We start from the raw sequence: 16917 nt of genomic DNA on the forward strand, positions 1-16917 counted from the left end.
TGGACGGGACTCTCGCTGCTGTCTTGGATCCGCTTTGAACTGAACTCTCGCGGCTGTGTTGGATCCACTATGGATTGAACTTTCACAGTATCATGTTGGACCCGCTCGACATCCATTGCTTTCGGTCCCCTAGAGGGAGGGGGGGTTGCCTTTCGAGACACTTGTGATTTAGGGCTATATAAATAAACATTGATTGATTGATTAGTTTATAGAACACACTTAGCAGTGGAAAAAAACTATTTTTTTGCTCCAGCGACCCCAAAAGGGGCAAGCGGTAGAAAATGGATGGATGGAAATGATGATGATGAAAATATATGACTTTGAGTAAGCTGATGTTGTGTTTATATTGTTTTTCTATGTTAATAAAATAGAAATATCGCCTAAGTCTTTTTAGTTGAATAGCTGTAATTGTGCGACTGGGAGATATACATTTATATGTATTTTTGATCTCCTTTTCATTCATGTTTTATTTTATTGATGCATCAATTATTTGTGTTTAACACTGATTAAATGAAATAACAATAAAACATTTTAACAAGCGTATTACTCAACACTTGTTTACGTTGTGGGAAGTAACCTTCGTCACGTTAGGGAAACCGGAAAAGACTTCAATTTGTGTTACACACAGCGGAAGTCGTGTGCGTGCGGTGTCCACAGCAGTGTCACATTGAAGACAACATCTTCTCGGTCACCGTAAACTTTTTGGTAAAGTAACCTTTTTGTACAGCATGTTACATCATTGGATTTATGGTGTCAATTTGTCGAACATCCTCAATTATCTGGGACATTTAGCGTGCTGTTGTTTAAAAAAAAAAGGGCGGCTGCATTGCTCCCTACTAGCATTAGCAACACCCACAGGATCCACTCGAGGCTCCCGATGATATTGCAGATCTAAAGTAAAATGTAAATTATGTTGCTCGACCACGTCTTATTCATTATGTGTTCCACAACGACAAGACTGCCATCTTTTTATTTCATATTGTCCAATTCCTCTATTTTTCAGTGTGACGCTACCAAACGTCATAACTATGTTCAGCTGTGTTCGTTCAATGTTTAATAACACTCCACAGGATCTGGATGTTGGCGGCTCATTCCTGATGACTCCATGCGGATGATCTCCAACTATGTTTACTTCAAAACTCCTCCCTCGGCTTCGTCTCCTACACAGGGCAACTTGTAAATATAAACTCATTTATCCTACTTAAAGGCCTACTGAAATGAGATTGTCTTATTTAAACGGGGATAACAGGTCCATTTTATGTGTCATACTTGATCATTTCGCGATATAGCCATAATTTTGCTGAAAGGATTTAGTAGAGAACGTCCACGATAAAGTCCGCAACTTTCGGTCGCTAACAGAAAAGCCCTGCCTTTACCGGAAGTCGCAGACGATGACGTCACATGTTGATGGCTCCTCACATATTCACATTGTTTTTTAATGGCAGCCTCCAACAAAAACAGCTATTCGGACCAAGAAAACGACATTTTCCCCAATAATTTGAACAAGGATGAAAGATTCGTGTTTGAGGATATTGATAGCGACGGACTAGAAAAAAAAATGTGATTGCATTGGGACGGATTCCGATGTTTTTAGTCACATTTACTAGGATAATTCTGGGAAATCCCTTATCTTTCTATTGTGTTGCTAGTGTTTAAGTGAGTTTAACAGTACCTGATAGTCGAAAGGGTGTGTCCACGGGTGTCTTGACGCCAATGTCTCAGGGAAGTCGACGGCAGCTTTATGGATGTTGTAGGCACAATACCAATGTGAGCAATTTGCAAAATGCGCAACCGCATTTTGCAAATTTGTACAATGCGCAATCTTTTTGCAAATTGCTTCTAGCTATATATTTGAATAATGTGTGGTGCACATTTTGCAAATCAATGGGCACAAATACATGTTTTTGGTGTCAAAATAATTGATTAAATACTTATGTAAATCTATTCATTTGTAGTCGGGACAATATAACTGAGTATCGCCCTCAAATCAGTTCAGCCCTAACCCTAATCACTAAACAACTGACTAAACTACTACCACAACTTGGTTTAATATTTATGAAATATAATAATGTAGGGTTACTGACTAAACCATCCACAAAATTGTGTCCTAAATCTCGTCTTGCGATATGCAAATTTCTTGCGCACAATGGAAATGACATAATTTGAAAAGTGCGTGAGATGGGTGAAATGCTTACAACATGGATGGCACAAGCTCAGCTGATCTCCGGTAAGAAGCAACTTTTTACCACAATTTTCTCACCGAAACCTGCTGGTTGACATCCGGTCGGGATCCATGTTCGCTTGACAGCGCTCTGATCCATACTAAAGTTTCACCTCTGGGAATTTTAAACAAGGAATCACCGTGTGTTTGTATGGCTAAAGGCTAAAGCTTCCCAACTCCATCTTTCTACTTTGACTTCTCCAATATTAATTTAACAAATTGCAAAAGATTCAGCAACACAAATGTCCAAAATACTGTGTAATTATGCCGTTAAAGCAGACGACTTTTAGCTGTGTGTGTGTGCAGCGCTCATATTTCATAACAGCCCGTGACGTCACGCGTACACGTCATTATTACGCGACGTTTTCAAGAAAAAAATCCCGGGAAATTTAAAATTGCAATTTAGTAAACTAAAAAGGCCGCATAGGCATGTGTTGCAATGTTAATATTTCATCATTGATACATAAACTATCAGACTGCGTGGTGGGTAGTAGTGGGTTTCAGTAGGCCTTTAAACACAGTCTCCTGTTTATTTTACATATGTGGTCATTTCTTTATAACCAGGTGAACTTAAGGCCCGTGGAGACATTCTCACTGGCTCTGTGCAGCCAGCAGTGTTGGCATACAATTCGAGACGGAATGAGAAACAGCGACACTACTCAACGGCTGCTGACAACAGAGCTCCGCCTCGATGGGTCCAACTAGAGCCAGAGCTTGAAGATGCGCTCGTGCCACGCAAACTGTCAGTGAGCCCGCTGGAGAGCTGGCTCTCGCTGCGCTACACTCTTCCTTCCCTGCAGGAGTCTCCTCTGCGCCAGCGAGAGCATGTGGACCCGCTGGAGGAGAAGTTGCTTCCACCCATGTCGTTTCCCGTCCTTGAGGATGGAGACAGTGGGGTGACTCCTCTCAAATGCAGGAATGTGCTGAAGATCCGACGACGCAAAATGAACCATCACAAATACAAGAAGCTGCTACAACGTACTAAGTTTCTGAGGAGGAGAGTGCGGGATATCAGAGGGAAGAAAAAGCAAGTATGTTGTTTTCATTAAGCTTCCAATATGTTTATTTGTGTGCATGTACCTCACAATACGAAGGTCGTGGGTTTGATCCCAAGCCCGGGGTCTTTCTGTGTGGCGTGTCCATGTTCTCCCCGTGACTGCGTGGGTTCCATCCGGGTACTCTGGCTTTCTCCCACCTCCAAAGACATGCACCTGAGGATAGGTTGATTGGCAACACTAAATTGGCCCAGTGTGTGAATGTTGTCTGCTTATCTGTGCTTGGGATCAGGTGGAAACTTGTCCAGGGTGTACCCCACCTACTGCCCAAATGCAGCTGAGATAGGCTCCAGCACCCCCCGCCACCCTGAAAGGGACTAGCAGGAGAAAATGGATTCATGGATGGATGGGCAGCACGGTAGAACAGGAGTTAGTGCATGTGCCTCACAATAGGAAGGTCATGGGTTCAATCCCTTTCTGTGTGGAGTTTGGATGTTCTCCCCGTGACTAGGTGGGTTATCTCCGGGTACTCCGGCTTCCTCCCACCTCTCAACGACATGCACCTGGGGATAGGTTGATTGGCAACACTAAATTGGCCCTAGTTTGTAAATGTGAGTCAGAGTGTGAATGTTGTCTGTCTGTTTTGGCCTTGTGATGAGGTGGTGACTTGTGCACCTACCGCCCAAATGCAGCTGAGATAGGCTCCAGCACCCCCCGCGAACCCAAAACGGACAAGCGGTAGAACATGGATGGATGGATGGATATGATACAGCTTACTGTGACTATTACTTATCAACACATTGTGACATTTGCTTTATACAGAAGCATTTTGAGGAGGACCTCAAGAGAATCTGGATGCGTGCTGGACTGAAGAAGCCTCAAGAGGGATGGCGCATACCCAACATCTTTATCAATGAATATGGGAACAAAAAGCACTGAAATTCATGCCACTTAACATATTTGCACACTGGACAACATTGTGCGCCATGTTTTCTGTCCTGCAGTCAAAATTCCAGTTGAATTTTAGTATGATGTTGCTGGTGTAGTTCCGTGACAATACTGCAGGTGGCAGCATTTAACAGCGCTAAAAACGTAACGGGGAGAAACCGCTGACCACAATTCCCTCATTGGGCAGTCTAGCGATTATTGTACATTTTAAAACAAATAAAAATGTTGGCATATTTGGAAATCTATGTGTGTGTGTTGATTGTCAAACAAATCACTTGTTTTTTCTCTTTATGTGAGGCAGCAAACACTTATAAAATACATTGGAACCGATAATTGTGCTGATGGTTCAGTTGACACTTTTCCACAGATTTTAAAGAGTTTGTTGCCAGGAACCTTTTTTCTTTTCAGTTGACCAGTGTTGGATTTCATGGTCTACGGAGGCGGAGCGTCTGCAGGAACCAGACGTGCAAGAGGACAGAAGAAAGAAGGTACTTGGTTGTGCCATTTGTTCACTTCTGCACTGTTGGACGTGCACATATAAACATGGCTCTTCTTCCTGGTAAGATACTTGCATTTAATTCAACCACTCACCATTTTATCTGGCTGTGTTTGCATCAAGGTCTGTTGGTTCGCTCTATGGAGCAGATGCATTTTAAAATGTACTAAACTGTTTTTCAATCACCAAACTTGTTTAATTACATCCTTTTAGGTACATATATGTATTCTGCAAATCTGCATTTATTGTCAATCACTTAAAAAAAAAAAAAGCCTTGTCAGCACATTGCCTAATATATCAACGCCATGCTTATTTATTGTTCAAAATTGCAGTTGCTTTTAACACTCTGAGGACTTTCCATTTGAATTATCTTCAAACCAAACATGACATTAATGTTAGGTCTTAAAATTACTTTGTATTTATGTATATATATATTTCTTTTTGTAAATTTTGACCCTTTTGAATGCATTTTGATTAGATGTCACATGTTTAAATGAGTAGATAACTAGTGCAAATGTATACTAATTGAAAAGTGTGGCATTAATAGAAAATAATTATCCATACATCCATTTTGTACCACCTATTCCCTTTGGGGAAACTCCACGTAAATAAATAAAATCATTTGTTTTGTATTTTTTGACGGCTGAATTTCACAGATCTTTGAGAGGGGGAAAAAGTAAAACAAAAAAACACTTTTTAGCCTTGTGGTAATGTGAAATAATTGCCAGTGTATCGATCGTACACCAGTGAAAGAATTTAACTTTGACATTTTCAATTTAACATAAACAAAACAAAACAAGTGTAAATCATATGTAATGGAGTCACACAAAAAATGGCCAGAATTAACACAACAAAAAATGTACTGAAATGACTAAAAAGTCAGCCTTTGTCCCCTGATGGATGTTGAAAAACCAACAAGGGGACAAGGGATATGAACTTTAAATAGAACTGCATATTTTCCGTAACATGACTTGTCTCTGCATGGGGAAATTTTGCAGGGTTTGTATGGGATTTTTTTTTTTTTTTTTTGCCAATGTGGTTCTTGTTAACGGTCTGAACAGAGGAGTCAGCACATTTAAGCAAGACCTCATTATAGCTGTGTCACTAATGAGTGTTTCACCGCGGGAGTTGCCTTTCAAAATAACACCTTCAGGGATGTGGGATCAGAAAGTGCTGTTTGGATTACTGTAAACACTTTGATTTTCTTTGCCAATATTTCTTCAAAGTTCCAATAAATAAAGCATTTTTAGGCTTTTCTGGGAAATAAAAATACATAAACAATAGGCTTCCGCAACCCCAAAGACGCCAAGAGGGACAAGCAGTAGAAAATGGATGGATAAACGAGGCATGCAGTCATCTTCGCACTATTTCAATTAGAATGATAATTTCTGTTAAGTATACGTAAACTTTCAGACTTGCGCAGTCTTAGTATTTGATCATAAGGTAAAATGTTCCTTTGTCCTCAACTAGCTACTGAAGTTTATAGTGTAGTCCAGACCTGGGCAAATTAAGGCCTGGGGGCCACATGCGGCCGTTAAGCTTTTCAATCTGGCCTGCCGGACATTCCAAAGTGATTTTTTTTAGATCAAAACTGTGGCTGCCATTATGTTGTGTGGTGATGTTTTCAAATGACCGTAAGTTTTGAACTATACAAAGTATTTCAACGGTTTTAATCTGCGCTTTAGCATGATATACTAGTTAGTATAGTCATCTAAGTCACAGCAGCTCAGACGAGGCACCAAGCAGTGTGGGTGGTGAGCGTTTCCACTGTGTTTCCAGAGCGGCCAGCCTGAAATACTGGTGTCAGGGACTGATGCTGAAGGAGATTTTTTACAAGACAGTCCTAAAGCTTAGTGATGTATTTGATGATAGGTGTTTTTTTTTTGTTGTTGTTTTTTTTGTTTTGTTTTTACCCTTCGCGTTCATATTTCGCTTTGTTTGTTGCATTTTTTGTAAAATATGTCGATCGACGTTCATATGTTGTCAATATTCAGTGTTTTATCATTCATAGTTAATATTGTAATTCACACATTCTTTATTTTCATGGACCTTCTGGGTGTCTCATTTAGTAAAACATTTTAAAATTCCATTCCGTTTTTTGGGGCGGTCTGTCATAATGTTTTTAGCATTCAATCAGACATTATTGTGAGGTTTTTACTGTTAGTGTTCCTAAAAATAGATATACCGGGCCCCTGACACGTTTTTTTTTTCTCTAAATTTGGCCTCTTGAGTCAAAATAATTCCCCAGTCCTGGTGTAGTCCCTCGCCACATCGTTTGCGGCTTCACACTCAACAATTTTTTAATAGGATATTTTACATATTTATGGCCTAAATTAAGCAATGTTGAGCATAGAAATAGCTGAATGAACTTAACATATCAATACTACAGTAATATTGGCCACTCAATGAGATCAACCCAATCAGAGCATCCTGTTTATTATCATGGCCACTGATTGGCTCATTACTATATTGGATAAAAGGACTGCAAATGTGACTATATATGGGTGGTATTTAATGTCTAGAGGGCTCTGAAATATATAAAAAAAAAGAACACATTTAGAAGGTAACTATGAAAAAGATTTATTTATAATGAATGATTCCTACTTCAAAAATTAATTTACCCTGATTAGGCCTAAAAGAAGGGTTTACTGTAGATGTTGAGATCTAGATCATAACATTTGTATTTTAAAATGAAAATAAAACCAAGTCAGAAACTGTATTGTAGATGAAATCATTGAATGCCATTTTCGACTTGCAATATGCAACCCAGACAGACTTTTGGTTTCCAACCCAGTGGTTAAGAAGTAGGAAAAAAGGTGTGCTACATTTTAAAAAAAAATCTATAAATCCTGACTGTATCTACAAACCCCGTTTCCGTATGAGTTGGGAAAAATTGTCTTGGGTGTAAATATAAACGGAATACAATGATTTAAAAATAATTTTCAACCCAAATTCAGTTGAATATGCTGCAAAGACAACATATTGTCTATGTGCTGAAAATTTTAATTTTCCTGAAGGGACTCTCCTGACGGAATAAATAAAGTACTATCTAATCTAATCTAATCTATTTGATGTTCAAACAACGTTGTTGTTTTTTTTGCAAATAATCATTAACTTTAGAATCTGATGCCAGCAACACGTGACAAAAAGGTTGAGAAAGGTGGCAATACATACTGATAAAGTTGAGGAATGGTCATCAGACACTTATCCGGAACATCCCACAGGTGTGCAGGCTAACTGGGAACAGTTGGGTGCCATGATTGGGTATAAAAGCAGCTTCCATGAAATGCTAAGTAAGTCACAAACAAGGATGAGGTGAGGGTCACCACTTTGTAAGCAAATTGCAGAACAGTTTTAGAACAACATTTCTCGACGAGCCACTGTATTGCAAGGAATTTAGGGATTTTACTATATACGGTCCGTAAAAATCCTCAAAAAGTTTAAAGAATCTGGAGAAATCACTGCATGTAAGCGATGATATTACAGACTTTTGACCCCTCAGGCGGTACTGCATCAAAAACCGACATCAGTGTGTAAAGGATATCACCACATGGGCTCAGGAACACTTCATAAAACCACTGCAAGTAACTACAGTTGGTCACTACATCTGTAAGTGCAAGTTAAAACTCTACTATGCAAAGCCAAACCCATTTATTAACAATATCCTGAAACGCTGCCAGTTTGGCTGGGCCCGAGCTCACCTTAGATGGACTGATGCAAAGTGGAAAGGTGTTCTGTCGTCTGACAAGTCCACATTTCAAATTATATTTGGAAACAGAGGACATGGTGTCCTCCAGAACAAAGAGGAAAATAACCATTCGGATTGTTGTAGGCGCAAAGTTCAAAAGGCAGCATCTGTGATGGTATGGGGGTGCATTAGTGCTCAAGGCATGGGTAACTTACACATCTGTGAAGGCACCATTAATGCTGAAAGGTCCACACAGGTTTTGGAGCAACATATGTTGTCATCCAAGCAACGTTATCATTGACTCCTCTGCTTATTTCAGCAAGACAAGTGTTACAACAGCGTGGCGTCGTAAAAAAGAGTGCGGGTACTTTCCTGGCCCGTCTGCAGTCCAGACCTGTCTCCCATCGAAAATGTGTGGAGCATTATGAAGCATAAAATACGAAAGCGGAGACCCCGGACTGTTGAACGACTGAAGCTCTACATAAAACAAGAATGGGAAAGAATTCCACTTTCAAAACTTCAACAATTAGTTTCCTCAGTTCCCAAGCATTTATTGAGTGTTGTTAAAAGAAAAGGTGATGTAACACAGTGGTGAACATGCCCTTTCCCAACTACTTTGGCACGTGTTGCAGCCAAGAAATTCTAAGTTAATTATTATTTGCAAAAAAAAAATAAAGTTTATGAGTTTGAACATCAAACATCTTGTCTTTGTAATGCGTCCAATTGAGTATGGGTTGAAAAGGATTTGGAAATCATTGTATTCCGTTTATATTTACATCTAACACAATTTCCCAACTCATGGAAACGGGGTTTGTACCTTAAAACATTCATGTTGACCTTTCACCTGTACATACCGCATTGCCAAATCTCGAACTGCACAGGTTTATTTTCAAACTTGATGTGGCTGAGTAAATGTGTGATCCAACCATGTCATGCATGAATCACACACATTTTGCAGAGCAAAGGCATTCTTCTATATTCGACTCACACGTCTCCTTTCACCACAATGGGAGCGATGTTTACCCGATTTCCGCGGTTCCAGATTGTCGCAGTGAAAACAAACATGTTATGATTCATTTGGCAAGTGTTTCTTATTAATGATTATCACATTGTCTTTACTGTGTTAAAGCAGAATTGTGAGTTTCACCTTGGGTGGGTCTGCAGTAAAGTTGAAGGGCAAATTAGAGAGGGTTGGGATGCTTTGTTTAAACTTCCTCTGCAGGAAAGTTTCTGCTCCTTCGTTAAAAAATAAAACCACAGTTTTCCAGCATGACGTTTCGTCTGTGCTGCCAGGGCCTGTGCTGAAGTGTTATTATCTTGCATTCTTCTAAAACCACTGCAGGCTTTGCTGCTTAACATTAAAGGAAAGTAAAATATCAACTTTAGCAAGTTTTCATGTGGTTTCTCTGTTGTCTTTAAATTGAGGCCAAACTCACAAATAAGTTCATTACAGTACAATGTCGGGCTTCACGTTGGCAGAGGGGTTAGTGCGTCTGCCTCACAATCCGAAAGGTCCTGCAGTCTTGGGTTCAATCCCAGGATCGGGATCTTTCTGTGTGGGGTTTGCATGTTCTCCTCGTGAATGCGTGGGTTCCCTCCGGGTACTCCGGCTTCCTCCCACTTCCAAAGACATGCACCTGGGGATAGGTTGATTGGCAACACTAAATTGGCCCTAGTGTGTGAATGTGAGTGTGAATGTTGTCTGTCTATCTGTGTTGGCCCTGCGATGAGGTGGCGACTTGTCCAGGGTGCACCCCGCCTTCCGCCCGATTGTAGCTGAGATTGGCGCCAGCGCCCCCCGCGACCCCAAAAGGGAATAAGCGGTAGAAATGGATGGATGGATGGACAGGACAATATCATTGTTTTCAATATTGGCTTTAGGTCAGAGGTCTTCAACAGGGGGTTGGTTATGGCGTTGTAACATTTTTGATTGAGTAGACAGTTAAAGATATTTCCTGTAGTGTAGTTTAGAAATTGGAGTGAATATGAACATGAATAGTTAGTTATGTTATCATGTTAGAATTTAAGGCGGCTAGCGATTAACGACCCTAGCTGCCAGCTGGCTATTGGTGTTTTAGTTGCCATTGACTAATTAGCACTCTAGTTGCCAGCTAGCAATTAGCTAGCTTACCTAATTGTCAGCCAGCTATTAGCTGTACTTTACTGTAATATTTGAAAATCTTATCACACAATAGTAAGGTACTGTTAGGACAGTTTCCATTTAAAACACAGTTTTATACAGGATATGCACTATACGTATAGGGGTCCCCTCTCTGTCTCTGTCATTTTGGATTGTCTTTGGCCCATAATCATTGGTTTTAGGTTTTAACTGCACCTATATATGCTTGTTTTTCTAGACAGACTTATTTCCTGCTCTTTTATATAATGGACACAACTAAATCCTCTTATGAATATCAAACTCAGGAATAGCTTTTTTTATTTTTTATTTATGGTACGGCAATAAAAAATAATCTGCACATTCAGTACATTGACGGAATAGAGCAGGTATAGGGAACCTATGGCTCTAAAGCAGGGGTGTCAAACTCAAATACAAAGTGGGCCAACATTTTAAACTGAACAAAGCCACAGGCCAAGGTTGAACAAATTAACCTTTTAATAGAGACCCAAACAAGTTTTGCATTGAATATTGAACAAGCGAGATTTATATAACTTTATAGTGACATGCAAAATCAAGTTTCAAATAATACTAATAATTTAAAAATAACAATGGCATATCAAATCAAATTTAAATAGAAATTGAATGCCTCTTTTCTATTTGCGGCCTTCTCGGGTAAATGTCAAAATAAACTGTTCCCACAGGCTAATAATACATTTTTATATTGTAGCGTCCAGGAAGAGGTAGTGCTGCAAGCGGTTCTGTGTATTTGTTCTGTTGTGTTTATGTGTGTTACGGTGCGGATGTTCTCACAAAATTTGCTTGTCATTATCGTTTAGTGTTGGTTCACAGTGTACCGCATATTTGTAACAGTCTTAAAGTTGTTTATACGGGCACCCTCAGTGTGACCTGTATAGCTGTTGACCAATCTTGCATTGCATTAGCGTGTGTGTGTGTGTAGAAGCCACATATATCATGTGACTAGGCCGGCACGCTGTTTCTACGTAGGAAAAGCGGACGTGAAGAAAGGTTTTAGAGGACGCTTGAGGCATTGCCTTTAAGGCACGCCCCCAATATTGTTGCCCAGGTGGGAATCGGGAGAAATTTGGGAGAATGGTTGCCCCCAGTGATTTTCGTGAGGGGCACTGAAATTTGGGAGTCTCCTTGGAAAATTGGGGGTAGGGGGTTTAGCAAGTATGAGTATTAGCAGTGAATGCGGTGTTACAGCGACACCGCCGCTGTATAATACCGGCGGGCCAGCTCTAATGTTAATTTGATATCGCCTCAAGGGCCAAATGAAAATACACGGCCGGCCAAATTTGGCCCGCGGGCCAGAGTTTGACACCCATGCTCTAGAGCCAGTTGTGGCTCTTTTGAAGACTGCATCTGGCTCTCAGATAAATCTTAGCTGACATTGCTTAACACGTTAAGTAATGAATAATTCCGCTGGTAATCACAGTGTGAAAAATATTGTTCGAAATATAAAACACTCTGATGCATTTTAATCCATCCATCCGTTTTTTTCCCTGCACCTGTTCAAGAAGTCGCATTAGTAGTAAGAAGTATTTTAGTTATTATTGGTTAGCTTCAGAATAACAATGTTTTTAAAAATAATTAGAGACTTATTATACTCTAAAAAAATTATATGGCTCTCACAGAAATACATTTTAAAATATTTGGCTTTCATGGCTCTCTCAGCCAAAAAAGTTCCCGACCCCTGGAATAGAGATTAAGGTGTGACTGTCTCCTCTTGGCAGATAGAGGTAATAAAACACACCGCCTCCAGATGACAGCAGCCATTAGGGCTACAGTCAACTTCTTCATCCCTTGAGGATCACAGCACTGCGACAAGCCAAGAGCAGCCAGAATGAATACAGCTTTTGTGTGCATCCCTGCCAGCCGTCTCAGTAAACACAAGGCAAAATAGCAATGTGGGAAAATGCACTTTTATAGTAAACAGTGTGTGCAACAGGAAGGCATCATAAATTGAAAAATATATTTGAAGAGAGTTATTGACGTCATGTTTTACTGAGTGGAACTTTTTTGTATCCAAATCAAACAAGGGGATTGAATCATAAATGTGTTTTTTGTTAACTTGTTGATGTGTATAGAATATGGAGCAAACTTATGCTAAAACCAACTCATGCATCAATCATTTTTTTTTGTCTGTTTCAGTTCTTGCTGTCTTCTTTCTGCCAGGAGGTAAAGCAATTATTTGACAGACAGTGCATGTTAGTAATTATCTGTGCCTTCTGAGTCCATGTGTTTGTTTATTGCACCAGCATGGGGTCAGAGCAGCGGCAGCAACAACAGACTGGGTGTGGTGGTTGAAGCCAAGAACATCACGCTCCCTGCAGGAAGTAAGGCCGTGCTCCCTTGTCATAGCCCTCGCATGGTTTGGATCCGCGACAGACTGAAGGACCGTCAGAGGGTGGTGCACTGGGACTTGAAGCACTATACTCCTAAATACTCAGTAGAACGAGTCCTGGATATGTCCCCTGGAGCCCGACTTAGGGTCTACAACAACTTCAACAAGGGTCGTGTTTCCATTCCAGAATCTGCATTCAAAGATGGCAACTTCTCCCTCGTCATCAACAGTAAGACATCACTCGTCTCACTGTTAGCATACGTGTTGTACGGCTTACATAAGGGGCGTCAAACTCAGGGATGAAATTTGGATTTCAGAGGTGAGACAATTGCGTACAGGTCTCCCGTCCAAAGGAAAAAACCTAGTAACTCACTTCTGACTTATTTTGAGAAAACAAAGGAAACCCAATCTATCTTGATGCTGCCTTACAAAGATTTACAAAGTCATCAAACGTATAGATGGTTTCTTGAGCTTTCATTTTCTTGCCGATTGAGCCATGGATTGAATCTGCTCTCATGAACGTGTGCCCTTTCTCCAGATATTTTGTCACAATCTCAGGTGGGCCTCATTCTGCGTTTGCACATTGAGCAAGAGCTGTGTACAGCATCCAGTTTTTATTTTGACCTCCACAGTTATCTGCCCAAAAAAGTATGCAACGGGAAGAATCAAGAACACTACATTTAATGAAAGTGCTTGCAACGTCCTGGGCCAATCTTCCAAATATCCCCTGGTGCCATAACATCACATAATCAGGTTGACCGCCGGCCCCCATTCGTGCAAATGTCTCATTGAAGACAATAAGGCGACGGACAAAGAAGCTGCGATTGGTCCCTTGAGATATTAGGTTTTTCTGATGTATCTACGCGGTTATGTGGTAGTTGCTAGGTCCTGCCATGCGCGTAACAGCTTACTTACGGAACAAATTACAATATCGCATACACTAATGTAAAGCATATCACCTAGGAACTCCAAAATTATTATCAGCTCAGTTTTGACCAACATTGAGTTACTGGGTTTTGCCTTTGGATGAGAGAGGTGGAGTGGCTTGAAGGATTCCATGCATACTTTTATCCCCCCTTTTTTATTTGCGTGAAACAAATTAAATACTATTTGACTAAATCTAAATTTATTTAGATGCATATTTTGAATTATTAGGAATACATGATGAACAAACTATTTTAGGGCAAAATAACGATGAAGGAAACAACTAGCGTAAACAATTTTTTGACAGACGGGAGTTAAATCTAAGTACTCATGCTCTACACCAGGGGTCACCATCGCGGTGCCCGCGGGCACCAGGTAGCCCGTAAGGACCAGATGAGTAGCCCGCTGGCCTGTTCTAAAAATAGCTCAAATAGCAGCACTTACCAGTGAGCTGCCTCTATTTTTTAAATTGGATTTATTTAGTAGCAAGCTGGTCTCGCTTTGCTCGACATTTTTAATTCTAAGAGAGACAAAACTCAAATAGAATATGAAAATCCAAGAAAATATTTTAAAATATTTTTTTATTTTGGTCTTCACTTGTTGCTCTTATCTCACATCTGACTCCTGATTGGTCAGCTGCCGCATGCTGCCAATTAGTGTCATGTTGGCAAGAAGGCAGCCCCAGAAAGCCAATCAATGAGCTTTTGGGGAATTTAAAAGGACAAGCTTGAGTCTGAGCGACGGTTTTCCACCTGGCACAAGGGTTTGACCAGTCTCCAAAAAATAGCGTTACATTATTTGTGGACATTAAAAAGTGCAGGGGACAAAACTCCCGTCCAAAGGACGGGGGGTTTTGCCTTTGGACGGGAGAAAAGTGCAGGGTACAAGCACCACAGAAATGATGTCCATGGTCAAACTTATCACATCACAGTTACACCTTCCCTCAGAGGGCTGCTACTAAACCATAAATATTTATGACACAATTGCCTATTATCTTTTTTTACCAATGGTTTTTTGAACAAAACAAAGGGCTTTTGAATCAGAAGACAAGGTGACAAGCAGATAGTAGTAAAGTTCATGTACCGTATAATTTATTTCAAATAGGGTTTCACTGACATAACAATTCCTGGAATAGTTTGTTTAATATTATGAGTTAATAAGACCTGTTGCAGCTTGCAGTAAAAATGTTTTCTTTCAAAATTGAAATACCTTTAGCAGGAAAAATTAAGTGCCTTGTTGACAAACAATATTTCCAGGCTTTTGCGGGCCATATATAATGACGTGGCGGGCCCGATGTGGCTGACGGGGCCTTGAGTTTGACACTTGTGGCTTCTGTTCAGGATCACAAGGACGTCAACTTGCTATTCTCCGGACTGACACATGAAGTAGACCACTGTGCTGCCGTGTCATCACTTCATGTCTAATATTCATATCTGTTCCAGATGTGATCCAAAGTGACAGAGGAGTTTACACGTGTAATCTGCACCATCATTACTGCCAAGTTCAACAGTCGGTTCAGATCCAGCTCAACGTGACTAAGTTAGGTGAGACTTGTCTTCTTCCACTAGTTGTAATACAACTTTAAACAACAACTCCTTCTTTGTAGCTCACAAAGAGAAGCGCTACTGGGATGGAGAGAAAACCATTTTCGTGGTTCTGATGGGCACATCTGTGGTGTTGCCATGCGTCAACCGCCGGCCCCTATGGAGAGATGGTGTTCAGGAGGACCAGCAGCAGGTGGCCCACTGGGACTTCCAGTCGCCAGGGGTGCGTCCCGATAAGGCTGACCGCCTGGTGGACCTCTACGCTTCTGGAGAGCGGCGGGATTACGGACCACTCTTCGCTGAGAAGATGAGTGTGGCTGAGGATGCCTTCACACTCGGAGACTTTTCCCTGTCAATTTCCAACTTAAAGCCAGTGGATAAAGGCCTGTACTCCTGCAACCTGCATCACCACTACTGCGGCCTGCATGAGAGACGCATTTTTAGACTCACCGTGGGACCTTCACTTCCATCAGTACCCACAACGACACAAACAACCTTCCACAATGATGATCCTGAACCAAGTAAGCAAAATTAAACACTTAGGTTTTTTTTCCATGACACAAGGAATGCTAAATTCTCTCCAGGGAGCATACAGCTGCACTTGCAATTGCAGTTAAATAAGGTCTCGCCTTAAGCGAATTTATTTTAGGAAAAAAAGGTTGTGGAAACTCAGGTTTCAGTGTATATCTTTAAAAAAAAAAAAAATGAGCTCACTTTACTTGCTGACTTTTTTTTATCCAGCTGGAGACATTTGAGCAGCACTAAGCTGAGAAGTAGGCGCCAGTAATGTCGGGAGTGGAGGTTCATATCTCGGAAAAGATTGCATTTGACCCAATTTCCCAAAAATTCCAAGCACATGTGGGGACTTGTCTGTTTCTTGCATTTAATTTGTTTTCATCTCCCTCCCGGACCTTGGCTATTTTCTCAGCTGATGCGTATCAGCCTTGGGTGGAGGTGTGTTTACCAGCAGTCAGCGTATCAGCCTTGGGTGGAGGTGTGTTTACCAGCAGTCAGCGGAAGTTTGTCACATCTGTTCCACATCTGGACCAGCTGTGTCATGTAAGGGGGCGGGGGAGGTAGTTTTGCAGACTGTAGATCCTCCTTACCCTTTAAAGAAACGTTCAACTATTTATGGCCTGTTAGCATATCAGGATTAATGTTGTTCTTGCCTGCTGCTTTTAAATACACATTATATTCAGTCATGTTTCATGTGTTTGTACAGAAATCCTCCGAGAGCGCAGCATTTTAGCGCATTCATGACTATGACATAAAGGAATAGAATCCTGCAGTTAATCAGCGAACTGTCAGAAATAAATTAAGACTTTTCTCTTTCGCATCATTGACTTGCAAATGATGCTTCTCTCCCTCTGGAAAAAAAAAACACATGGTGGTTTTGGAGGAGCATATGTGAAATATCTGTTAACACATACACACATGTCCTAGCCGTCACAAATATGGAAATATCCTACTGCAAAATTGTTCTCAGGAGACTGAGACCTTGGACATGGCAGTTTTCAGTTTCATATATTACATAAATGAATCAGTGACAGGGGATAATTACTTGTCAAGATACCACATGGGAGGAAGTTTTTCCCCCTGAGGGGTTCCTCATCATTT

At 40.8% G+C, this 16917-nt stretch overlaps 2 protein-coding genes across 2 annotated transcripts in view; both read left to right on the plus strand.

Annotated features, from left to right (window-relative positions):
• The first annotated feature begins 550 nt into the window (after positions 1 to 550).
• Positions 551 to 4405, plus strand: aurkaip1 (aurora kinase A interacting protein 1). The gene is made up of 4 exons (XM_061903154.1): positions 551 to 705; positions 1071 to 1176; positions 2786 to 3252; positions 4039 to 4405. Exons 2-4 carry the CDS (start codon positions 1125 to 1127, stop codon positions 4153 to 4155), a joined length of 636 nt encoding a protein of 211 aa, XP_061759138.1. The 5' UTR covers positions 551 to 705; positions 1071 to 1124; the 3' UTR covers positions 4156 to 4405.
• A 179-nt stretch (positions 4406 to 4584) lies between these two features.
• The window catches only part of LOC133554415 (matrix remodeling-associated protein 8-like), a 19261-nt gene continuing 6928 nt past the window's right edge, over positions 4585 to 16917 (plus strand). The window contains exons 1-5 of the mRNA XM_061903153.1: positions 4585 to 4723; positions 12640 to 12666; positions 12747 to 13061; positions 15199 to 15300; positions 15363 to 15821. Coding sequence (XP_061759137.1) covers positions 4708 to 4723; positions 12640 to 12666; positions 12747 to 13061; positions 15199 to 15300; positions 15363 to 15821 — 919 coding nt within the window. The 5' untranslated portion in view covers positions 4585 to 4707. The remainder of the gene's footprint in view (positions 4724 to 12639; positions 12667 to 12746; positions 13062 to 15198; positions 15301 to 15362; positions 15822 to 16917) is intronic.

The sequence above is a fragment of the Nerophis ophidion genome, linkage group LG06 (genome assembly GCF_033978795.1).
Source record: "Nerophis ophidion isolate RoL-2023_Sa linkage group LG06, RoL_Noph_v1.0, whole genome shotgun sequence".
Lineage (NCBI taxonomy): Eukaryota > Metazoa > Chordata > Actinopteri > Syngnathiformes > Syngnathidae > Nerophis > Nerophis ophidion.

Coding starts and splice junctions, on each gene's coding strand:
- aurkaip1 (XM_061903154.1), top strand. CDS start 1,125: ATGTTTACTTCAAAACTCCTCCCTCGGCTTCGTCTCCTACACAGGGCA. Junction 1,177..2,785: donor TCTCCTACACAGGGCAACTT/GTAAATATAAAC, acceptor CTTTATAACCAG/GTGAACTTAAGGCCCGTGGA. Junction 3,253..4,038: donor TCAGAGGGAAGAAAAAGCAA/GTATGTTGTTTT, acceptor TGCTTTATACAG/AAGCATTTTGAGGAGGACCT.